Source organism: Festucalex cinctus, chromosome 17 (assembly GCF_051991245.1).
Source record: "Festucalex cinctus isolate MCC-2025b chromosome 17, RoL_Fcin_1.0, whole genome shotgun sequence".
NCBI classification, from domain to species: domain Eukaryota; kingdom Metazoa; phylum Chordata; class Actinopteri; order Syngnathiformes; family Syngnathidae; genus Festucalex; species Festucalex cinctus.
In genome coordinates, this window is record NC_135427.1 from 15,313,756 (window position 1) to 15,340,620 (window position 26,865).

Consider the following 26,865-nt stretch of genomic DNA (forward strand, 5'->3'; position numbering starts at 1 on the left):
GGAAAAACTTTCCTCGATTTTCTTAACCCTTGTGCCTTGGAATCAGTGACACCCTCTAAGAGTACATTTTAGCCAAATAAGTAATTCTACTTTGAGGTGTGATAACTAAGTCAATTTTTAACATTTTTTTTTATTTCAACCACTCAAAATGTTCATTGGCATCAGAACTATCCATACATATGAAGTTTTTTTTTTTTTTTATGTATTCCCCCCTCTTAGGACAATACAAGCCCAAAGAATGGACTATGAAGAAAACGAACTGTGCTGTATACATGTATAAAAAATAAATAAAAAATTAATACTTCATATGACATAATTAGAGCTTCGAATAAGGCAATAAGTTATAACAACAATTTTTTCAATGCATGCCAAATTTTTTGACAATGGCAATTTAACTCAGAACACCCTCGAAGAGTACATTTTAGCCAAATAAGTAATTGTACTTTGAGGTGTGATAACTAAGTCAATTTTTAACATTTTTTTTTATTTCAACCACTCAAAATGTTCATTGGCATCAGAACTATCCATACATATGAAGTTTTTTTTTTTTTTTTATGTATTCCCCCCTCTTAGGACAATACAAGCCCAAAGAATGGACTATGAAGAAAACGAACTGTGCTGTATACATGTATAAAAAATAAATAAAAAATTAATACTTCATATGACATAATTAGAGCTTCGAATAAGGCAATAAGTTATAACAACAATTTTTTCAATGCATGCCAAATTTTTTGACAATGGCAATTTAACTGAGAACACCCTCGAAGAGTACATTTTAGCCAAATATGTAATGCTCCTTTGAGGTGTGATAACTAAGTCAATTTTTAATATTTTTTTTATTCCAACCACTCAAAATGTTCATTGGCATCAGAACTATCCATACATATGAAGTTTTTTTTTTTTTTTTATGTATTCCCCTCTCTTAGGACAATACAAGCCCAAAGAATGGACTATGAAGAAAACGAACTGTGCTGTATACATGTGTAAAAAATAAATAAAAAATTAATACTTCATATGACATAATTAGAGCTTCGAATAAGGCAATAAGTTATAACAACAATTTTTTCAATGCATGCCAAATTTTTTGACAATGGCAATTTAACTGAGAACACCCTCGAAGAGTACATTTTAGCCAAATATGTAATGCTCCTTTGAGGTGTGATAACTAAGTCAATTTTTAATATTTCTTTTATTCCAACCACTCAAAATGTTCATTGGCATCAGAACTATCCATACATATGAAGTTTTATTTATTTTTTTATGTATTCCCCCCTCTTAGGACAATACAAGCCCAAAGAATGGACTATGAAGAAAACGAACTGTGCTGTATACATGTATAAAAAATAAATAAAAAATTAATACTTCATATGACATAATTAGAGCTTTGAATAAGGTAATAAGTTATAACAACAATTTTTTCAATGCATGACAAATTTTTTGACAATGGCAATTTAACCCAGAACACCCCCCTCGCAATTATTATAGCCAAATATGTAATGCTACTTTGAGGTGTGATAACTGAACTATTTTTTTTTCCAACCACTCAAAATGTTCAACTGTGTTGTGACTAGAACTAAATATGCCCTATATTGTGTATGTATGTGGAAAATGTCATACAATGGTTGAAATGGTCAGTCACAACTATGAAGAATTTAGAGTGAACAGAATTTATGTAATTAGAACAATCAATAATAACAATAATAGCAACAATAACAATAACAACAATAGATAACAAATTTCTATAACTACTTTTTTTCAACAACTATAACTACAATAACTACAACTATACTATAACTAACTAACCAACTAACTAATAACTACATTTTTTTTTTAACAGTTCAAACAATGTCTCTTCAAGTGGGCGTTGCAAATTGCAACTCCACATTTGGCACACGAGTGTGACGCCTGCAGTTTTTTTGTGCACAGCCCGCACTGGCGCCTTCTCCTCAGTGGCCTTTCTGGGGCAGCTGCTGTACCATGTACGTTGGATTGTGCGTTTTGCATTCTTCTCTCGATCTCCGGAGTGACGAGCGCCTTTGCCACCTCACAGAGAAAGAGCCGTCTTTTATACAGCTTCCGCTCATTCCAGGTTGGCTCCACATGTGAAAACAGGACATAAGCGTTGTATGATGATACGTCCAGCATGTGCGAGAAAAGGCACATGGGCCACCTCAACGCCCGCCGGCGGGAGGAGTAAGTGCCACAAGCCTGCAAAAAAAAAAAAAAAAAGACAATAAAAAACATCAGATGACATCAGAGAAGATAGCTGTGATATAAAGCTTTGACCAAAAAAAAAGTATTTATGCTTACCTGGTCCAGGTGGTCCACTGCACCCTTGCATTTATTATAGTCCAGAATAATCTGAGGTTTGTTGCCTTTTCCTTTGGTGACCACTGGCTCACGATGTTTAGAGCTGAGCACAAGCACGTTTTTGCTTTTTTTTTGGCATATATGACACAATTGTCATATGCTGAGTGAATGCAAACAAGCTGGAATGAAATACAAATAAAAGTTTATTCATATAGCACTTTTCATAAACAGAAATGCAACAGCCAGATTAGAATACAACAGAAAAAGAAAAAACTCACCTTGAGAGTGGCTGCCGAGTTGCACACCTCAGAAGTGCTGGCGGGAGCTCCTTTTTATTTTTCCTCAGTGTGCCCACGAGTGCAATTTTTTTTTTTCTCAACTGTTCCGCCAGCGGAATGGATGTAAAAAAATTGTCACACGTAACTGTGTGTCCCACATAGGGGTTGCACAGACGGAGCACCACGTTCATCCCAACGTTTAGAGTACGTGGGCCCCCTGGCGGCTTTCCCGTGTACACTTCCAGACTGAGTGCATACGATGTTTCCACATCACAGACAGCCCACACTTTGATCCCATATTTGGCCGGCTTTGAGGGAATGTACTGCTTGAACGAACAGCGGCCTCTAAAGGAGACAAGCTGTTCGTCCACACAAATGTCCCTTCCCGGGTTGAACAACTTGGGGAGGATTTCAGTCCATTTAGCCCACAGGTCGGATATCGGGGACAGTTTATTGGGTTGTCCAGGTGTACGCTTTGAACTTGTGTTAGAAGTAAAGCGACTGATGTCTCGACCAAATGAGAGTGCACGATTTCAAATCGAGTGTGCACTGTACACGCATCCACACAACTGTATGATTTCAAATGACACTAAACTTCAGTCAGTAACTTGTGCAATTCAATGTTCCTGCAAGTTACGCGCGTGCACGAGCACCCACGAAGGTGCACGAACATCCACGAGGATGCACGAGGATGCACGAACATGCAATCCGGAGAGAAAACAGTTTGTACAAGGAGTGGGATTGCAAGGAAAATCATTAATTGTCATCTACCGCCACCTGGTGGATTTGGGGTGCAAAATCTTTCTCATGCCCATGGCACCGTCGAGGAATGTCCATAGAAGGATTTCATGCAGAAATCACGGAAATTGCAATAAAATACATGCAGTGTCCAATCGGTCCAAAAATGTCACTTATAATGTACATTAATGTTACGCGGTTGGCTAACGCCGATTCCAGGGATATTATAATAGTTATCTCCCTCATGCAATGGCTGAGAAATGTTGGCACACTCGCATTTTGACGGTCCCCCAGTTTTCCAAAGTCGTGGCTCATTTTTTTTTTTTTTTTTTTTTTTTTTTGTTTTCCCCCTGCACAATCAACTCCTAATTTACATAATTGGCTAAGCAAATGGCACAAGGGTTAACCGGGCTTTGGCCTTCCTGAGTGGAGTTTGCGTGTCCTCACCGTGCCTGCATGGGTCTTCTCCAAGTTCACCGGTCTCCTCCCACATTCAAAAAGACATGCATGGCAGGTTAATTGGGCGCTCCAAAGTGTGCAAAGGTATGCTTGTGTGTGCGGATGGTTGTTCGTCTCTGTGTGCCCTGCGACTGGCTGGCAATTTTTTTACAGGGTTGAGCTAGAATGTGCGCACATTCTAGCTAAAAAAAAAAAAAAGCTGTAAAAAAAGAAATAATATTTACTTAAAAAAAAAATACATACATACATACATATATATATATATATATATATATATATATATATACATACATATATATATATATATATATATATATATATATACATATATATATATATACATACATATATATATGTATGTATGTATTTAAAAAAAAAAAAAAAAAAAAAAAAAAGGAAAATGCACTATATAAATACAGAATGTATACCCATGAACTCCTTCTCAATCCACACCTCTGGGCTCCTGTTAATGTGTGGTGGTGATTTTTTTTTTTAAACCCCCACACCCCCCAGCCTGTATTTTGCCATTTTGTGTTTGTTTTGTCAACTGCGGGACCTTTCTGTGGACAGACAGTTGTTTACCCCTTTAGCCAATCGCAGAGCGGGGGGCTGGGTCACTCACTGTCTGCAGACAGGGCCGGGCGAATTCTTCTTGTCAAGAAGCTTGTGTGAGTGAGTGGGGAAAAAAATAAATAAATAAAAATGTTTATATATATATATGTATATATGTATGTATGTATGTATGAATGAAGTTGCCGCGGGAGTGACGTCATGCAGCCGACAAATTCGCCCAGCCTCGTCTGCAGACAGTGAGCGACACGCCCCCTACTCTGTGATTGGCTGGAGGGGTAAAGAACTGTCTGTCCACAGAAATGTCCCGTTGTTGACAAAACAAACACAAAATGGCAAAATACAGGCTGGGGGGTGGGGGTAGCGGGGAAAAAAAAATAAAAAATCACCGCCACACATTAACAGAAGCCCAGAGGTGTCGATTGAGAAGGAGTTCATGGGTATAAATCCAGTCTTGATATAGTCTATTTCCCTGAGTGAAAACGGAAGACCCCGCCTTTAAGAAAGCAGCAGAAATGAATAAAAGATGGCAAATCGCACAAGTGTGCGCGTGTGTGAGTGTGTGCAAGTGATTTGTTTGTCTGAAGATGTACAGTATGAAGACTTTTTTTCAATAAAAAAGTAAATATAAAGCTCTTGTGGTCCTTTTTCAATGAATTTGTACTATTCTTAGCACATTTTTTTCCCCGTAAAATCCTTTTTAAATTTTGAATATTAAAAAAAAAAAAAAAGACATTTTGAAATGATAATTTTAGCCTACTTGCACAGTTTACAAAATCATAGTTGAACATTTTCGGGAAACAAGAAAAAAAATTAGCAAGCACTTTTTCAACAGAAAGTTCAAAACGATGTAATATTATGCGAACAAACAGCTATCTGACTAGTTTCAGCTGTTCCTCTGGGCAGTTTTTCATCAATAAACAAAAAAGCCTCTTTGCTGCGCTTGGAGGAATGAAGTCGGTGGAGGGTTGCTTGTTATTCCACCGTCGGTGCGCCTGTGTTGCTGTGGCAAGATGACGAGGTAAATGACAGGGCCTAGAGGATGAGGATGAGGCATCCTCTTATGGGTTCCACAGATCGGGCGATGGGGGTGCACATGTGACGGGGTTGTCATCGATGAGTCACCTTCACAGCGCTTCTTATCGCCTGATGAATGAGCGCAGGACTTAGGGGTGGGCGATATAGTAAAAATGTCATATCACGATTCTTTAAAAATAAAATCACAATCTAAATTTTATCACGATTATTTTTTGCACATATTTTTAGACTAATCTGCACATTTCTGGACAATTTTTGTAACATTTAAAACATTTCAAATTTATATAAAACCCTAAAAGAAGAAAAAACAGACATCTTAAGCCTTCTGAACAGGTTTTAATTGAAATAGTGCAATGAATGTAAACATAATGGTACTGAACAGCAACACTTTTTGGGTACACGTCAGCAGCTGTGGTCGATATTCTCCCAGACTACAGGAGACAGTAGAATGCCAACGGTGTATGAACAGCGCTTAACACCACACTAGAAGTTGAAAATGTTTGTGTTTTGTTTTTTCTCAATAAACTAATCGACAGTTTGGGATGACTTAGCAAAGTAAATAAAACACAGAATTGGGAAGTAGAACACACCGTTTACGAGAGCGTTTGCTCGTCCGTTGGGGTGGGTGATATGGCCTAAAAATATCACGATATTTCAAAGAAATTTTTGGTAACGATACTGGTAATAATTATTGAACAATAGATTTGTGATTGGTGCTTAGCACTTTTATTACAGCACAATATATTAGTCGCGTTTTTTCACAATTGTAATGTAAACAAAGTGCAACTATAGCAACCATAATGTAATGAAATGGAAATTTAAAAAATTAAATTAAAAAAATACAGGCCAGGTACTTTTTACCCTGCAAGGTCTAATTGTAACACACAGGAACTGCTTAAAGCACTTGAAGGAGCACATTTACATAGCAGATACAAAGAAAACACAAACCTTCAGAAGTCAGTAGCAAATTGCATGAGTCAAGAAAGTCCATTATTTTTCTCCTGTGTGGTTTAGTCCTCATGTTGTAGAGGCAAAATAAATAAATAAATAATCACCAATGATACGGTAGCAGCCAGCTTGTGCGTCATGCTTTGTACATCGCAGGTAAGTGTATTGTTAAAAAATGTTTTCCCTCTGCTTTTATCTAGGCAGTGGCTATTTTTGCCGCAACCGGTGGTAACCCTCCCCGAGCGTTTTTTTTGCCGTGACTGTCTCTGATTGTTTTAATTAGAGGAGCGAGAAATTGCCGGCATTGCTTGTACACATTACTAGCGAATATGAATAACACAAATGTGCACTTTTAGGGCGCTGCGTGATAGAAACGTGCACACTTTCTGTCAATAACATATTAGGTTAGCGGTCGGTTATCATCACAAAGTCACGTCAACTAGGCGGCGACTTAACAGTCACGGTAAAATAACCACTGCGGATTGCTTATCTTGGCCAAAAAAAAAAATACGTGACCACTTCAGTATTATCCAACCACCGTCTGCTTTTTTTTATTTTTAAGTGCGTCTGATCAAGAGTGCTCCAGCAATGAACTTTTGTTCACAGCCATAGGCTCCCGCATTGTTTTTATGCAGCAGCAAACAACACGTGTGCTTCCACATGGACAACATGACGTATGATGTTATGGATTATGTCACCACGTCAATTTCGCGATATTTCAAATACATATCACCAAAAAAAAAATAATACACTGGTAATATCGTAGAAGGTATGATATGGAACACCCCTACTCGTCCGTGACTCCGCGTAGTTTATTAAAGTTTAAAGTAGTTTATTAGTAAATACTCGTAGGTGCGCGTGTGGGCAATGTGGACGCATCGCGGAGGGACGGGGATGCTGAAATTGTGTGATTTCACATTGTGGAATTGCGGACCTCATGGATGCGTCAAGCATAAACCAAGCTTAAGCCCGCATAAAGTTGAACTGTATAGAACAGGGATGGGCAATCTCGGTCCTCGAGGGCCGGTGTCCCTGCAGGTTTTTGAGGTGTCCGTTTTCCAACACAAGCTGATTCCAATCAACGAGATCGTTATCCCTCTTATGCAGAGCTTGCTGATGAGCTGATCATATATCAGCTGTGTTGGAAAACGGAAGCCTCAAAAACCTGCAGGGACACCGGCCCTCGAGGACCGAGATTGCCCATCCCTGGTATAGAAGATGACCTTGACGATATTTCAGCTTTATGAGATCATCAACACATTAAAGTCCTTAACGATCTAATATCGTCATATTGCCCACCCCTAGCGCAGGTGTAGCGGCACGTCTTCACTCCATCACGTCTGCATAAGCGACTCATGCGAGCCTGGTGGTTGCATTCGCTGACCTCCATTATCTTGAAACTTTTTTTTTCCCTTTAAAAAAAAAAAAAAAGTATCTCTCATTTCGCACATTCCTGACTCTTGATCCACACTGAGAAATACGATTTTGTGATGATATCATCTCTCCTACGAGTCTACGACCCATACTGGCTTTGTTAGATTGAATGTCCGACCAAAGCTTTGCCACCCCTTGGAATCCATCCCATGTGTCATCGCGGCTTCCATATTACGAGTGCATGCAGCTGGGGTGGGGGCGGCTCAAGAGTAAAAACACTTTAAAATACTGTATTTCCTACATTGGTGGTGGTCTTAAGGAGTTTGTGTTGGAAATGGCCAAATTCCTTTGCCTTTTGGGCCTTGACCTTCCTGAAACTTTTTTGTGGGTCGACTAATGATGGATGATGAATGGACCGGCAAATTGCCGCTGTTGTCAAATCCATCTTTCTTCATCTTAGGCTGCTGGCTGAGGTAAAAAATCTCCTATAACAGCAGCACTTAGAAACGGTAATCCATGCTTTTGTTACATCTCGGCTGAATTACTGTAATGCACTTCACTTTGGAATCAGCCAGTCCTCCCTCCAGCATCTCCAGCTTGTCCAAAATGCTGCTGCTCGTCTCCTTACTGGTGCCCGTAAGAGGGAACACATAACCCCTTATCCTGGCCTCTCTTCACTGGCTGCCCGTGAAATTTAGAATCCACTTTAAGATTGTTCGATTTGTTTTCAAATCGCTAAATGGTCTTGCCCCACCTAATCTCGCTGAGCTCTTGCATCCCTACACACCTGCCCGGTGCCTCAGGTCAGCAGACCAGCCTCAATTGGAGGTACCGAGGGCTAAGCGGAGGCTTAGAGGAGATCGAGCCTTTGCTGTTGCCGGTCCATCCCTTTGGAACGACCTTCCACTAAATATTAGGTAATCCCCCTCTTTATCCTCTTTTAAAACACGTCTTACAACACATCTGTATTCTTTGGCTTTTGGCGCACCATGAGACTTGCTTTTGGTGTTTTGTGGTGTGTATGAATTTGATATTTAGTCTACTTATTAATGCATTTATATATTTATTTACTCGCCTACTTCTGTTTTGTTTCCTTATCTTTATTGAACAACCGATATTTATGTTTATATACAGCACTTTGTATACAGAAATGCCTGTTCTTAAAGCGCTTTATAAATAAAGTTGAGTTGTGTTTTGTCCCAGTTGTCCTGTGGTTTCCACCAATGTGGTTTCCGTTATGCTTGCGTGTGCATCTGCGAGCTACATGTATGAAAAACATGAATCAATCTGGGTTTCTTACCCTTTTGGACTCAAGGAGGGACGACTATCGCAAGAGACCGCTGCAGGTAGACCAGGCGCCCATGAACCTGTTCGCCATCCTGCAGGTGGGGCCCGAGCTCCCGAGGAAGTGGAGCGCTCCAGGCTGCTTCCGGAAGGTCCTCCTCGGCATGGCCATCACGTTCAGCATCATGGCCTTGTACATCCTGACGGGGTACAGGAAAGACCTTCTGCTCACGCCGTCACCTTATCCCCACTTGGTCATCCTTCGCCTTCAACCTGTCGTCGGACAAGGACTTCGCGCACCTTCAGCTGGTGGTCAAGTCCATCGCGTCCAAGGTGGAGTTCCGCGGTGACTGACAGCTGCCGGAGCTCAAGGCTCTGGTTCGCAGTGAGCAACATGTGAGTAACAACTTCCAGGGAATCTGGAACTGATGGCCAGCACGTTTGCCTCACAGTTCTTCCTCAAAACAGCCATTTTACATGAAAAGGCTTCCTTGGTCTTTTCAGACATGGCTTTTTGATACTTTTCTGTGGGTCAAATCAGTGTTGACACAGTTCCAAATTTCACCTTTCTAAGTAAATCTGCATTCAGGGACTTAATTTTAAAAAAATACTGATCACAAACTGACAGAATACTGTTGGCTTTAATGCTGATGATTTCAATTCTGTTTAATGCGACCTCGAATGTCTGCCGTATCCAAAACTGAAAGTAAAATCTCAAAGTCATCCCAGGCCCTCTATCAGGGCTTCCTCATCTTAGATTGGCCATTAATTGGAATGACAACGAGTTCTGCTTCGGCTGTTTGCGACATAACTCATTTCTCGTCCGACGCGCTAATGAAAAGGAGCGTGGCCCCCACACGGGACGATCGATATCCCGCGTCCAGCATATCTGGACATTAATTGCATTTGGAGGAGCTGGCGTGCGGCTTTGACCTTTGATCATGAGACAATCTGGAATGTGAGGAGACTTTGAGAGTTTGTCTGTGCTGCATTCAGGAATGCTCTTCAAAATTTTTGCATTTATATCTCTGTAAGCCATCAGATCAATCCAAACCTTGATTATGTTGATACCGGGGTTGGCATTGTTATGAATCAATACCAGTATAATGCGATATTTTAGTTTTAATTCAGGACTGATACTCCTGTACACTGTGTTTTATCAATTCATGTTGCGTTCAGGAACAGGTCACATGTCTTTGGCGGTTTACCTTTGGGTATGGGATCTAGACCAAAACTTGAAGTGTCCCACATGGCTGACAAGCGCCTTTACACGGTATGAATAATTCCTTTCCATTTCTCACCGAAAAATCAGCAAAATTAACTGATTGGTGAGTAGGTCAAGAAAAGTGCACGATTCATCTTGAAATGTAAACAAACCTGACTTTCTCGAAATAGCATTGGTATCAAAAAGACAAGAACAAACATTTGAACTAGGGGTGTGAATTGCCTAGTACCTGACGATTCGATTCGTATCACGATTCACAGGTCACGATTCGATTCGATACAGATTAATCCCGATACGAATTTCTAAGTCGATTGTTACGATTTTTTTTCATTCAAATTTAGAAAATACTAATCAGTAAGCTTGTAGAGTGTAAGATTTATATGAAAATGTATTATTTATTTATCTGAAACTTCAGTCTTATACAGGTTGTAATCTGTTTCATGTTTGAACAGCATTAAAATAAAATATTAAGGCTTAATGTTCCGTTCATATAACATTCTTCCATGCTCAAGGTGTGAATCCTAAAAAAAAAAAAAAATCAAATAAAAAAAAAATCGATTCTGCCGATTATTGAATCGATTCGAGAATCGCAGATGTAGTATCGCGATATATCGCCGAATCGATTTTTTTTTTTAACACCCCTAATTTGAACAAAAGAAAAAAAATGCATCATGAAAGCTACCATAAGAAAGCACCTAGCGTTTGTTAGTTTAGCTGGCTTTTGGGGTTTAGTTTTGGGTTTCCTGTGGATGATTTACCGTCAACCTCTCTGGAACACAAACCTCTGTTGGAGCCTTTTCAGACAATCTTAAATTCATCTTATAACTAACATGACCATCGACACACACAAAAAAAGAAATTAACGTAAAATCCATCAGGGCCTGAGGTTTTTCCTGTCTGACCCATGCTAACTTCCCGCTAATACTGGATTAATTTTGTCTTTTTAGATGTTTTCAGTCATCCCCCGCCAATTCCTCCCAGGTTTCCGCAACCCCTGCTGGTACGAGGAGTACGCCGGCAGAGCCACCTCGGACCCGTATAGAGCCAACTTGTATGCACGCAGCTTCCGCACCACCTTCCAGCACTTGAGGAGCACTTTCCGAAAGCACTTATCGAGCCGCGACGGTAAACTTTACCGCATACGCTGCCTGCCATATTTCTACATCATTGGACAGCCAAAGTGCGGCACCACGGATCTTTACGACCGCCTGCGGCTGCACCCCGACGTCCAGTTCTCCACCTTCAAAGAGCCGCACTGGTGGACCCGCAAGAGGTTTGGTGAGGTCACCAGATGCTTGTAACGCAGCTTTATGGAGACACTCGTTAAAACAGTCTAAATTTAAGATGGAGGTAATTCGTAGTGTGTGATCAGATTTCATTACAATCATTCCCTAGCATGCCACCGAGATAAATATATACTTCGGTACAAAATTTGTTCCCAGCTGCTGAATGGCCAGAAGTCACATGACGACTCGAGTCGATTCTGGTTCAAGCCACCAATTTTAGTCGAACTAAAAGTTCAGACAGCTAAGCAATACAACAGTCACTCTAAAAATAAGACCTCAAGTGTACAGCAGTGGACGATAATTGTATCTACTAAATTTTATCACCACTTATCTACCCCACGATACAGACGTGACTCACTTATAACTTCGGCCCATCTCTGATTGGTTCCCACGAATTAAGGCAGTCAGTGCGCTCATGACGCCAACGTGACAGCTCGCTTCAAAGCCACGATGACTTGATTACGGAGGCAGATCAGATAATGACGGCGTTTTGAAAGAGATGCGCTCCCACTCGACGCATCGCAATCTCCTAATACCGCCTTTAAGAACAGCTGCCGCGCAATCGTGGGATGACGACTTAATTTGAATGCCAATTTCCCTCCACACGAGTGCTATTCATTCCTCTTCTAATTTATGTATTTATTTTTTATATATATGGGCATGATTTGAGGTGCTTTAAAGCAAAAAATAATAATAAAATTCTGATAGCTTAATGCTAACATGCAATGCAAAATAAATGGGCCAACAAATAAAATCATTCGTTGCAGAGTTATAACTCTTTAAGTAACAATATTTGAACATCTTAATACCCACAGGCAAATATTCCTTATCCTCTGCAAAGAAAGATCAATATTTCTGTGGTTTCGTACTGCCCCCAGTTGGCCAAGGTGCACACAGCAGAATGTGAAGGAAAGCAGATTAATGGCATTTCCAATCATTTCAAAAGACGTTATTTTGGAGTACAATTGTTTTTGTGTCACGTTTCGGTTCGGTGGGTTTGGGGTTTTGTTGCATTTTGGGTGTTTATGTTGTCTTTTGTCTGGTTTGTCTTGTCATTAGGGGTGTGCCATCTAAGGCACCCCACGATTCAATTCAATTAGGATTAAGGGTGATACGATTCGATTATTGAACGATTATCACGATTTTTGATGCATCTTTTTTTTCCCCCCCTTTCAGGATTTTTTTCTTTCTTTGTGGCTACTTCATACTTTTAAGGTATATTTGTCAGTATTCATTAATTAAAGTAGCCAAACAAATTTATGTCCATGACTTTTTATTTCCAATCACCAAATGATCCAACAGTAACGTTGGAAACATACCCATACAACACAAAGCTGCCTAAGCTGCTCTTTTTCACAAGAAGGTGCAGAAACAATTGTTTCAAAGGCAGTACTTTTAAAAAATAGATTTCTCTATTACAATAAAATAAAATTTACTCTGGTAGAATGAATTCCACATTTTCTGGAAAATATTAAACATAAAGCGCCTTTAGAAATAAATAAGACTTAACCAAAATACTTTGTATTGTCACAGATTTCCTTTCCTTTCCTTTTATTATTTTTTGAACATATAAACAAATGAACAGCAGAAATAAAACAGAAAACAACAACAATCAAAAGAGAAGAAAATCCCAATAAAATAATCATTCAATCAATCATAACTTACATGTTCAAAAGGGAGTAGGAAGAAGTTAAAAACTTATCTAGTCCTACCCCTTTTACTCAATATATTTAAACTTATTTCATTATTAATACAATTTTAATTTACTAATTATTAAAAAAAGTATATAAAAAAAAATTAAAAAAATAATAATAATAATAAATGATATATATAATCCAAGTTATATATATATATATATATATACATATATACATACATACACACATATATATATATATATACACATATACATACATACATATTCACAAGTGCACTTAACATATTCACATTTACCAACAACATATATACATAAATTTACTAAACATATACCATAATACCTATCTAGATCATTTACACATACTCACATGTACATTTTTCATATTCTGGTCTGACATAGATAATTTTTTTGAACTTTACTTTTAAACATTTTTTTAAACTCCAGCATTGAGTCACAATTTTTCAGAGCAATTTCCAAATGATTCCACAGATCAACACCTTTTACAGATACACACCTTTGCTTAATATTTGTTCTTGTTTTGGGTTTTTTGTACACACTTGTACCCCTTATATCATAAGGACTGTGTCTAATTTCAAATAACTTCTGAGTACTGTGGCAGAGTAAATTGTTATAAACTTTATACATTATTTGTGCTATTTTAAAATCCACCAAGTCATAAAATTTCATTGCATTTAATTTAATAAATAGTGGATGTGTTGGTTCTGTATATTTTGATCCATTAATAATTCTTATAGCTTTCTTTTGCAATTTGAAAACGGTGTTAGTATTTGTTTTATATGCCATTCCCCATAATTCCACACAATAGGTCAAATATGGTAATAATAGTGAACTATATAATATATATAATGATTTCATGTTTAAAACATCCTTACTTTTATAGAGTATCCCTATGATTTTTGACATTTTCCTTTTAACAGTTTCTATGTGTGGCTTCCAACATAATTTATCATCGATAATAACTCCAAGGAATTTATTTTCATTCACCCTTTCTATTTCAATTGAATTCACCATAATTTTAACTTGATGAGTGATTTGTCTAGTGCCAAAAACTATGAACTTGGTTTTATTTAAATTCAATGATAATTTATTTACATCAAACCATTTTTTTATTATATTCAATTCATACTCCACAGTAGTCAGAAGCTGCTTCAGGTTTTCTCCTGAACAATAGAAAGTTGTATCATCAGCAAATAAGACACTTTTCAATATTTTTGAGACATAGCAAATATCATTTATGTACAGTATAAATAATTTAGGGCCAAGCACAGACCCTTGGGGAACTCCATGAGTGATCTTCATGTGTTCTGATTGTACATTATTAAACTGCACATACTGATATCTATTTTCCAAATAACTTTTCATCCACTTATAAGCTAAACCTCTTATTCCATATTTATGTAATTTATTCATTAATATAGAATGATCTATAGTATCAAAAGCTTTTTTTAAATCCATAAAAATCCCAACAGTAAATTTTTTATTATCTATTTCGGTAGATATTGCTTCTACAAGCTCCATGACTGCCATTGAGGTGGTCCGTTTTTCTCTAAACCCATATTGGGTTTCACTTAAGAGCTTATGTTTCTCAATAAAATTATCCAATCTATATGAAAATAATTTTTCTAGAATTTTTGAGAACTGTGGCAACAATGATATTGGTCTGTAGTTATTAAACGTGTGTCTTTCTCCACTTTTATGAACAGGAATGACTTTGGCTATCTTCATTTTTGATGGAAATATACCAGTTTTAAATGATAAATTACAAATATATGTAAAAGGTTGTACAATATATTTCATAATACTTTTAACTAATGTCATATCAATGTTAAGACAGTCAGTAGACTTTTTATTTTTTAATGTTTTCACAACATTTAATACTTCTATATCATTAACATCATTAAGAAACATTGTGGATGAATTATTTACAATGTTCTTATCTATTTCACGTTTGTTTCTTGGCTCTGGGATTTTGTTTGCCAAGTTACTGCCCACGTTAACTAGATATTCATTAAAATTATTAGCTATGTCAGAAATTTCATCAATTACCATATCGTTATCTTTTATAAAATATTGTGGAAAATTTGTTTTTTTAGAACTTTTTTTAATTACATGATTTAGTGTTTTCCATATTTCTTGTGTATTGCTTTTATTCTGTTCTAATAATTCATGGTAATAATCTTTCTTTCTTATTCGAATAATATTTGCTAATTTATTTTTATAGATCTTGTACTTTGTTTCAGCTTCCACAGTTCTCAATTTAATAAATCTTTTATATAAATTATTTTTCTTTTTGCATGCATTCTGTATTCCCTTCGTCATCCATGTCTTATTTGGACCTTTATACTTTCTTGTAATTTTAATTGATGGACAATGTTTATTATATAAAGAAATAATGGTTGACTGAAATTCACTATATGCAATATCAGGATCGTTATTTGAATAAACCTCAGACCAGTTGTGTTTCTCTAAATCCAACTTAAAGGCAGCCATGGAGCGTGTTGTTCTTACTCTAGTTTCAAATGTGTAAGTAGTCGGCTTCATTTTTTTATCAAAATAATCATAAAAAATTGCAAAGATCGGGAGGTGATCACTTATATCGTTAATAAGGAGTCCACTTTCTATTTTAAGGTCAATTTTATTTGTGAATATATTATCAATTAGTGTAGCTGTATCGATTGTTATTCTACTAGGTTTTATAATAACAGGAAATAAACTATTACTATACATCATATTTATAAAATCAGTTGTCTTCTGATGTCCATTAGGATTTAATAAATCAATGTTAAAATCACCACACAATATTCGCAATTTTTTATCATTTGTATAACTAAGGATATCTGTTAACTTATCGTTAAATGTATCAAGACATGATCCTGGTGTCCTATATATACAACTTATAATTACGTTTGATATATTTTTTATGTGAACTTCAATAGTTACACATTCCATTACATTATCCACAGTAGTAGTTAGATGTTCAATTTTACTACATTTGAAAACCTTATCAACATATATTGCAACTCCTCCTCCCCTTCTGTTTTCCCTATTCATTGTAAACAATTCATATCCTTCCATTTCTATATCGCTTATTTTCTCATTATCAAGCCATGTCTCTGATATGGCTATAATTTGGAATTTATGTACTTTTACAAAAAATAAAATAAAAAGCACAGTCAACTGTGACAGTGTTAGCGTTAGCATTTAGCTGCATGGATGCACACTTTCTTATTTGTTTTTCCCCTGCAGGGATCAATAGTTTGAGTGAAGGCTACTACACCCGCTATCCGGTGGAAGACTACCTGGACTTGTTCGACCTGGGCGCTCATGTCATCCTAGGAAGCGGGACGCCGAGTCGGCCTGACGTCATCATTGGTAAGATGGCGTCACGGTTGAATGCTACAGTTTTGCTGAAAGTCAAATACTGTCTACAATAAAGTCTCACCAAATTTAAATGCTCGTCAATCTTCGTCAATTAGTGAGCGGGTGCGGAAGACGACAATTTAAAAGGTAGATAGATTTGTAATGTTTGTGGTTTAAAAAAATAATAATAATGCTCCCTGGAGGTGTGTTCCCATTCACTTGAATGAGAGTGCCAGCGGCAGAGATCTTCATACAGAAATAGCGTCGCGAGCCGGTCATGAATCGCAATATTTCATCCATGGTGATCCATATTAAATTGTAAATATGGTTCAATGTTGGCAGGACCAGCCACTCGTGAAATGTTATCCTCACACACTGGGGAATGCAAGATTTGCTTGGACAGTTCAAATGATACAGATGAAAAGGGCAGGGGAACATCGGCCGAGGAGCAGGTATATTAAAAAAATAAAATAAAATAAAAAAAAAATTAAAAAAAAGTACTGACTTTTACTGAGCTGAACAAAATGTTCTCATGAGTTAAGTTATACCAAATTATTGACTTGTTTTGATAGCCACTGCTGCTGCAGGCAAAACTTGTGTTCCGATAAAATATTTTGCAAATACATCGAGTTGCATATGCCTAAGGTCATGCTGTACCTCCACAAAAAATGGTGCGACCAAATCCTGTGCTGTGCGACCAACTAAAAATCTTACTCGCACCAGTGCTACCAGTGTAAAAGTCGGTATAGAGCCCTGAAATGCTATCTTTGTAATGTTGACAGTTCAACAGTATTAAACAAGTCAACCTTGCTCAGTCGCAGCAGCTATTGGAAGGTATCTGGGTCATTTCCCGGTCCTGTAATATTGGAAATATGTCGCGAGAAAAGGGGGTAGAAAAATTTCCTTCTGACAAGTTAAAAACAAAAAACAAAGCAAAAAACAATGAAACCGTTTAGAGAGCCATTAAACTGCTCAGAGAACATTTAGCTAACGTTGCAACCTTGAGCGAATTCTAACGTGAAATTGACATCGGCTGGCGTCACAACATTCCCCCCTCAATGGGATATGGGCTTTCGACGTGGATGAGAACGCAAACATGAATGTAAACGCGTATTTGCGTTTACATTCACAAGTAGTTTAACAGTTACATTCCCTTGTAATTAGTTTATTGTATGAATTGCTATGACTGGTCTGATAACAGATGAATACTGGACCAACCAGCTTCTAAGCAATTAACTAATTAACCAACCATTAAGAAATAGCCACATAACCACCCAACTAAATGCTGCAACTAGCCAAACAATAAACCGAATAAGCAACTCAATCAAATGAGCAACTTAATAGCCATTTAACTAAGCTCAAAAGACATGACGACGTCTAACAGCGTTGCTTCCATGCTTATAATCTTCATCCTAGCTTAAAAGAGATCACATCGCAACTATTGAGCGCATCACAGCTGTCGAGTCGGTTTTGTTTCTCGCTTTAAATAAATAATACCAGCTAAGGCGCTAAATCGCCCAATCAGTATTCACAGCGAAGTAGTTCTTCAACGAGTTGGCCAAACACTCTCTCAATATGGCGCTGATTCAACAGCGCCCCCTGATGTAAAGTTTACTGGCTTTGCGCATGTGGATCTTGAGTTTTCGGCACGTAGAACTGCTCGGCAGAATATTAACTGCTAAAAGTCACGTGAATTGCTTTTTACGTACACAGAACATTTTTTGTTCTTTGTGTACGTAGATCAAGTTTTGTGTATGTAGAACACATTTTGAGTACGTCGATTACACGTTTTGTGTACGTAGAACAGGTTTTTTGTGTTTACGGGGTTTTGGCATGATTCTAACTCCATACAGTTTTTCTTGATTTTTTATTTTTTTTGTCCCACAAAAATCCGCCTCTGTGTTTTGCAGGCGAAGCCAGCGCGTCCACCATGTGGGACAACAACGCGTGGGTGTACTTCTACGACAACGCCACCAGAGGGAGGGAGCCGCCCTTCCTCATCCAGGACTTTGTGCACGCCCTGCAGCCCGACGCCCGCTTTATCGTCATACTCAGGGACCCGGTGGAAAGGTACGCGTCAATCATCATCGTATTCACCACCCCGGTCGACAAGGCAAGACAATTATTAATAAATGATTAAACCGTCTCTTTTATTTATTTATTATTATTTTTTTTTTGATTAGCCAACAAATCAGTTAAAACAAACATTTTTTTAATGTCCCATTTTTCAAAAACATGACATTGTTTCAAACTGACAGTGCTGAAAATGCACAAACTGATTATCATTCAGTTAATAGTTTGGTTTGAAACACGTCAGAAAAATCAACTAAAATTAAGCTAATTATTTTTCATTTTAAATGAAAGGAGATGTTTTCAAATGCCTTATTTTGATTAAACATAGATAATCCGTTCTCTTTCAATATTTACGGTTAGGAGGCAAAATTTCTGAGGATTTGGATTTTAAGTTGAACAATGTCGAAACAATTACCCTAATAACCAAAATAGTTGTTGATTAATTTTTGATGAATTATTCAACTCCCATGTCACTCACCAGTTTAAGCTCCGCTTTTTACAGTAAAACCACACACCCTCAGTCACAGAAACTACAGTGTAGAACTTGAGGTCGGTGACCCCAAGTGGGGAAAAACAACATCTGCAATTTGTTGTTTGATCAAGCAAGATCAATATTTACTCAATTACTTGATGAAATAATTGATTGTTTATGTATTTGTGCTCATCTCTTCAGGCTATATTCGGACTACTTGTACTTCGGCATCGCCAACAAATCAGTGGACTTCCACGAGAAGGTGTCCGAGTCCCTGCAGCTGTTGGACGGCTGCCTGGCCGACTACACGCTTTGTTCCTGCGTCTACAACACCAGCGTCAACAATGCCATGCCCGTGAGTGCCGTCCCAGGCCACACTCCGGAGTCTTGGCACCGAGCGTTCTCAGCTCAAACCTCTGCGTCTGCCCCGGACCCAATGCTCATAGAGCAGAATGGCCCATTACGGGCTCACCACGTTCCGCCAATGGCCAAATTGCCCATCCGCTAAAATGGCCTCACGCCTGCTGGAGCGTGAAAAACGCATTACAGCTGTCCTCACACACAGTAAAGAAAGTTTTAGGGACAAACGATTACACTTGGCCAGCTACAAGCCAGCAGCTAGTTAGTAACATAAATGGCAACATAAGTAAACAAACACTGAATGTCATTTGATCAAGGCAGAGCAATTCAGAAAACAGGCTAAATGTCTTCAATGATGTGAGACATAAGTCTAATTTATTTTTTAGGAAATACAAAAGTCCTATTAGGAATGTAGTCTGATTTTTTGTTGTCATAATCCATTTTTCTTTTTAATCAAATCTTGTCCCAACATGACTTTACTGCTGTAAGTCAACAATTGTTCAAATTAAGTAAACAAAAAACATTTAATTCTCTGGATTTAAGAAATCTCAGGATGACCTGGGTACAAAATCCATCAAAGGTCGGCCAATAAACAATGAAAAGAAGCAGTGGTCATAAGATGCCCGCCCACATATCCGAAACAAACCAATCAGAGCAAAGCAGATCGCGCAGAACAGAGGCCAAATGAGTGCAATTTATATATTCAATATTTTTGGAATATTGACAAAACTGACCATTCAAAAGGACCAAACAAAATAGCATTGTGCTCATTTCCAACCCAAACTATCTTTAAAGCCTGATAAATTGATATCGAAGGACATTTTAAGGAAAAACAAAAAGATCATTCAAAACAGATACAGGTCTCAGAAAGATGTCAATGCAATCACTCACCATTTGTTTGTTTTGTTTGTTCAGGTCTGGAACGGGTTTTGGATGCTGGATAGGGAGATGACTTGATAATAAAATCTACTTTCAAACTTGAAAATAAGGCATAATGTCTAAAAGTACTTTGAAAAACCTCTTGTCGAAAAGCCAGCTTCCATGATGTCCGCCACTCACACACGTAAACTTGAGGCAGCCATCTTGCTTTTTACATTTGACCCTCGCGAGAAGTGGGCACTACTAAATGTAGTAGACACTCCTGAACAGTAGGGGGCATACTAAAACTATAAATCTAAACTGACTAATTATGCTTTAAACCCTCTAAAACCGAAATACCTTTAATAAATAACTAAATAACTAACTAACTAAATAAATAAATAAATAAATAAATAAATAAAACTGTAAAAAATTACCTTCAAAAGTTAAAAGTGACTACGTGTTTTCCAAAAGTGTACTCGAACGTTCCAGCGTTTCTCAACTGGTAGTCTGTGGACCCCTGGTGGTCTGTGTTGTAATTGCAAGGGGTTCTTCAAAATACATCATTTAAAAGATTCTAAATTGATTATTTGATTGAAATGGGCTCATTTTTACGTAAAGGGAAATTGAAAGCCATAATGACATTTTAAATTAAGGTTTGTTAGGTTTTTTTTTCCCCCTGTCAAATTGCACCCCGACCCCTCCTGATGGGGTTATTTGGGGAGGGTTGTCTTCAGAGTTGATTAAAAATATACAAGGTTAAGAACTACTGCTTTAAACTACTAGAAATAACCTACTAATAACAAGTAACACAAAAAATATTTAAACACGTAAAAAATGAAACCCCAAACTGACTTTTTTTTTTTTTTTTTGCAGGTGCGACTGCATGTGGGTCTCTACGTAGTCGACATGCTGGACTGGCTGAGCGTGTTCGGCCGTGAGCAGATGCTGGTGCTGAGGCTGGAGGATCACGCCTCCAACAGGACGGACACCATGCACACCGTCTTCCGCTTCCTTGGCCTGGGTGACCTATGACTTTCTTCCCTAATAACAAAACAAAACAAAACAAAACAAAACAAAACAAAACAAAACAACAAAACAACACAAAAGACATCATTTTAGTCTTTTGTTTTTTTTCTTCTTCTCCATATTTGTGCTATTTTTAGTCCATGAATGACCCAAAACTATGAATTCTAAGTATAGCTAATGCAATACTACCCTCTGGTGGCAACGTTTTGTAAGTGCAAATCATTTTGGAGTTAGAAAAAAACTTTTCTATGCAACTTTATCAAGAACGCGAAATGAAAATGTAATAAAACAGTTGAATAACTTTTGTATTTTGTGGCCCGTACCAACAGGGCCGCTGAGCCAGCCAATGGAGTCGGAGCTGAACAGAAGCCCCGCCTCCAACAGCAGGAGGCCGGCGGACAAGAACCTGGGCCCCATGCTGCCCGCCACGCAACACATCTTACGCCACTTCTATGCGCCCTTCAACCGCAAGCTGGCGCAAGTCTTGCACAACGACGCCTTCCTCTGGGATTCACAACCCTGACCCATGACCCTGGACACACACAGTGAACCACCCAAATAAGCGAAACTTCACCCAAAAAGGCTTTCAATTGCCTCAAGGTGTCACAAGATGGCAGTAAAGCACTTTTTTTTCATACAAGACAAGGCTGCGGTCTGACTCAATGAAGCTCCTCCCCTCACTTCAACATGGAACCAAAGCACTACTTTTATCTTAGACGCGGCTTGAGCCTGAGAACAAAAGTATCAAATTTGTGAATGACAAACGGACAATTAATGGGGGTTCACTGTTGGGCCCGACCGATTAATCGGCCTCAGCCGATCCAAGCAATTTTAAAATTGGCAACAAAAGTGCAATTTTTGCAGATTTTTTTTTTTTTAAACATAAGACAGAGACTCAAAATCTTTTTTTGCCATCATTAAGGGACTCAAAAGGAAGTGATTTTATTCATCATATATATGTATATACATTTATTATTATTATTTTAATTAACTGGCCAATCAATCGACTAGGAATTTTTTTATTCTCACAAATATCACAAACGGTCGGGCCTGAGTTCACTCAATCACACGTAACCATGCTCCACATTCGAGCTCAATAACCATCATCATCATCATCGTTCTCAATTGCCCACGTTCTTTTTTTATTTTAAATGATTTTAAGTTATGAAAGCAGCAGAAATGAATCAACGATGGGAAATAGCACAAGTGTGAGCGTGTGCAAGTGATTTGTTTGTCTGAAGACTTTTTTCCAGTAAAAAGTAAATATAAATCTCTTGTGGTCCCTTTTCAACACATTTGTACAATTTTTGGCACATTTTTTTGTAAAATCCGTTTTGAATTTTGAATATAAAAAAATATATATATTGAAATGATAATTTTTTCGCACAGTTTACAAAATCATAGTTGAACATTTTTGGGGAAAAAAATAGCAAGCACTTTTGCAACAGAAAGTTGAAAATGATGTAAAATTATGCTAACAGGAGACTTTATTTTGTGAAGATTATGACGTTTACTCATATTAATTTTGGACAGTTTTGATCCAGAAAAATCGAATAGACATGTCAACAAATTGCATGTGCCCCTAAAAGTTGGTGAAGACTGTTCCAATTAACAATAAGTGCCATAACCATTTTTCATATAAGCATAAAAGACAAGACCATAGACAGTCAAATGTGTTTTATTTATTTATTTATTTATTTTTAATTTTTTTTGTAAGTAGTAACTCTCATTGGTAAATATAAACTTTAGTTGTTGCACAAGTCAGTATCGCAGCAGGAAATTGAGGTGGCAAAAGGTCTCTGGTCTATTAGGCATTCAACCCCCTCGCCGCACGATTTCCAGTAGTCTGGAGCTGTGCACACAAAATTGGGGAGAAAAATGAAAAGTGAAGAAGAAGAATTAGTCTTCAATGCATTTAAATTGTATTTTTAGAAATAAAATAGGAAAAAAAAGACGACAAGAATAACGACTTACTCCTTTTGTGTAAAAAAAAATCTAATCTTCTGAGGACAATAGTTCATGTTTCTTTTCCAGAAAAAAAAAAAGATACAATTTTGACCCAAAATGTATTTTATACAAAAAAAAAATATTTTCATATTAAAATGTATGTCATTTTTATATATATAAAAAAAGTGAAATATTACAAAAGAATACATTTTGGAGAATAATTTTTTTGTTGGGGGGGGGGGGGGGGGGGTCACCGAAAAAGGGATTCACATGAATAAAGACTTCATTTTTTAGGGAAAAAATAGAATTACAAAATGAATTGTATTTTGAGATGAGAATCAACAGTTTAAAAAAAAACAAAGTACAGTAATGTGAAATATTACAACAAAGTAATTTTATCGGCAAATAAAGTCATGATCCTCTAAGGACCGAATTGTTATTATTATTATTATTATTATTTTAGAAAAAAATTGCCCCCCAAAATGTTGATGCAATATTCAAACAATAAAGACATAAGCATAAAAAAGGGGAAAATCTTTTTTGGGTTTTTTTTTTGAGAGAGAGAGAGAGAAAATGGGCAAACATGACCAGAAAAGTCTTTTTTTTTTTTTTTTCCCCAGAAAAAAAAGTGTGAAAAAGCCTTCATAATAATAAAAGAATCCAAGAAAAAAAGTCCTAATCTTGTGTAGATGAAAGAATATTTTTTGGGGGAAAAATTCACTTCTTTTTTTTTTTTTCTCCCAGTGCTGCCTGAATGTGAATATGACAAGACGAACTAAATACTCACAGGTGCCATCGTTGTAGGTGGCGCTGACGCAGTATGGTTGGGAAGGTTGGCAGGTCTCCTCATCACCCGGACAAGTATGCCGTCCGCCACAGCGACACTTCAGGGCCTTGCCTGGACCAATAAATGTTCCTTTAATGAGCACAATTCAACGTGTTTTGTTGTGAAGGAATCACGACACACTCACCCTGGCTGACGAGCACCACCACGAGAAGAGCAACAAGGACGAGCTTCATGTTGTTCAGGCGACAATCCGACTGGATTTTCATTCTTCCTCGCCGTGGCCTCCTTTATATGCAAGCATCTGACCCAGAATTGTCACAATATTCCATAACACTAGTTTAATATTAACACTTTCTCTGAAATGACATAACAGCACATACACAAGCATGTTGGGACGAATCCCAGTGTTTCAAAGGTCATCTGATACTTTTCTCCTTTCAGCACTATTTTTGTTGTTTTGTATGTTTTTCCAAAATCCAAAATGGCCACTTCCAATCAAAATGACAGACTTCTTAAGTGTACACGAGCGACAAGTGAATTTCATATTGCTAACTTGCGAAGAGAAACTGGCTTCAAAGGGGAAGTCAAGCCAAAATATTTCATTACAATAACACAATATGTTTAATTCACCCCCACAGTCGAAACACAATATTTGGATTAGCATTGCGTTTGCACAATATGACTCAAACAGCAAAATTCACCTGTTTTTATCCATCTTAAGGGGCGGCCATTTTGCCACTTGCTGGCGAGAGGAAATGACGTTATAGTTGCTCAGAGTTCAGGTAACGACCAATAATGGCTTACTTGTTTTTTTTTTTCTTTAACCGAGTTTGGTCATGTGACATTCGCAAGTTGAGACTTGAACTGAAAATTGGAGACTTACTATTGGAAAAAACAAAAAAAAACATGGGACTTAAATGTTTGCGTATGACAATATTTGCTCATGTCGTGTCAAATAATCTGTGTCATTTGTTTTCCATTTTAAATTATGCAAGTAATGAACTATATATATATATATATATATAAACATTTGAGACATTATGTTAAGATGCTGAAAAAGTGTTTGATTCAGCGAGGTGGACCTTTTTTTATACAGTATTTGCACAAATCTGGCTTCCTCTCAACTTTAATTAAAATTTTTGTAACTCTATATGAAAACAGATCAATCGATCAATCGAAGGATCTGCCTAAATCCTTGACATTTCTAATATTGGGATTCATGGCACAGATGTGCTCTTTGGACACTGAAATGAATGGTGTGTCGTCTGTCTGTGCCTCAGTTCAATCAAAGTTAGTAACTGACAACAATAAATGACCAACCCATTTTTAAAATAGCACAAAAGACAAACCCATAGACAGTCAAACCATCTTTTATTCATCTAATCATGAACTTTAATTGTTGCACAAGTCGGTGGTGCAGCAGGAATAAGTGAAGCCGGGCAGGCTTGTCTTTTGGCATAGTTCCAAAATAGCGCAGCCTTTGTAGCGATCTGTGGACAAAAAAAAAATATATAAAATGCACACACGTCAATGCCAGTGGAGGAAGCAGCCGGCCACTTTCTTTCTGCACTGTAGCGCTTGTTGTCACTGGTGACGGCATGAAGTCACAATCGTCAGAGGACAACTTTTTATTTCACAGAGAAAAAATTTTAGAGAAAAAAAAAGCGTACTATTATCAATAGATGTATTAATTCAATAAAAAATGTGGAATACTCTGAGAATAACATTGTAGGTTTAAGACAAAACATTTTTATTGGAAATTTTTTTTTGTAAAAGAAAAATACAATTATCTAAATTGAGTTGTATGTTTTAGAGAAAGAAAAAAAAGTCCATTATTTATTATTATTATTATTATTATTATTAAGTGCTTTTTTCCCCCAAGAAGGAGAATCAACCTTCCACTTTTAAAATTGTATTTTCAGCCATAAAATAACCATAAGATGACAAGAATCTTCTCATCTTTTTGATGAAAAGGGTGAAATCTTTTGAGGATAATATTTAATTTTTCAAGAAAAAGATGCAATTATGGCAGAATTGTTAGAAATTGAAAACAAAGTCATATTAACAAAAAAAAAGAAAGAAAAAAAAGGGAAACACTTAGGTCGGCACGGTGGGTCCAGGTTCCGGCCTTCCTAGGTGGAGTTTGCATGTTCTCCCCGTGCCCGCGTGGGTCTTCTCCGGGTACTCCGGTCTCCTCCCACATTCCAAAGACATGCATGGCAGGTTAATTGGGCGCTCCGAATTGTCCCTAGGTGTGCGTGTGTGCGTGGATGGTTGTTCGTCTCTGTGTGCCCTGCGATTGGCTGGCAACCAGTCCAGGGTGTCCCCCGCCTACTGCCCAGAGCCAGCTGAGATAGGCGCCAGCAGCCCCCGCGACCCTTGTGAGGAATAAGTGGTCAAGAAAATGGATGGATGGATTGATGGATGGGAAACACTTAAAAGGAACCCCGGCTGTCATGACAAGTTTGCTCGATATTATTTATTTGGTTGAAACTTTATTTAGACGTACGCCGCCATTGTTATTTACGTCGCAACGCATTCCGTACGAAGTGACACGGAATGACGGCGGTTCTCTGCCGAGCAATGTGAAACGTCTCTCAAGAAAGCAAGCTAAACCTCTTAGCGTTCCAAAAGAAACAACGTGCGATCGGGAGAGTCACGGTGCTCTGTGCGGTGCTCTCGTCATTCAACTGACCAATTTAAGAGTTTTGATTGTCCCTTTAGGAACGTAATGGAGGCTTACCTTGCTTTCTTGAAAGGTGTTTCACATTGCTTGGCAGAGAACCGCCGC

The 26,865-nt window shown here is 37.7% G+C and overlaps 2 protein-coding genes and 1 long non-coding RNA gene across 3 annotated transcripts in view; 1 reads left to right on the forward strand and 2 right to left on the reverse strand.

The window, feature by feature from the left end:
* The window catches only part of lhpp (phospholysine phosphohistidine inorganic pyrophosphate phosphatase), a 106,192-nt gene extending 85,465 nt beyond the window's left edge, over positions 1–20,727 (reverse strand). Inside the window, exon 1 of the mRNA XM_077502552.1 lies at positions 20,345–20,727. The gene's annotated coding sequence lies outside the window, so the exon portion shown is untranslated. The remainder of the gene's footprint in view (positions 1–20,344) is intronic.
* On the forward strand, positions 8,993–21,863 carry LOC144005351 (carbohydrate sulfotransferase 15-like). The gene is given in 8 exon segments (XM_077503477.1): positions 8,993–9,255; positions 9,257–9,395; positions 11,172–11,502; positions 16,435–16,560; positions 18,459–18,618; positions 19,295–19,448; positions 21,188–21,335; positions 21,670–21,863. Coding segments are annotated over 8 exon segments (1,515 nt in total).
* A 1,139-nt stretch (positions 21,864–23,002) lies between these two features.
* Positions 23,003–24,393, reverse strand: LOC144004904 (uncharacterized). The gene is made up of 3 exons (XR_013279462.1): positions 24,259–24,393; positions 24,075–24,185; positions 23,003–23,192 (listed from the first exon to the last, which is right to left on the reverse strand). It is a non-coding gene; the product is annotated as an uncharacterized LOC144004904 (long non-coding RNA).
* Positions 24,394–26,865: the final 2,472 nt, after the last annotated feature.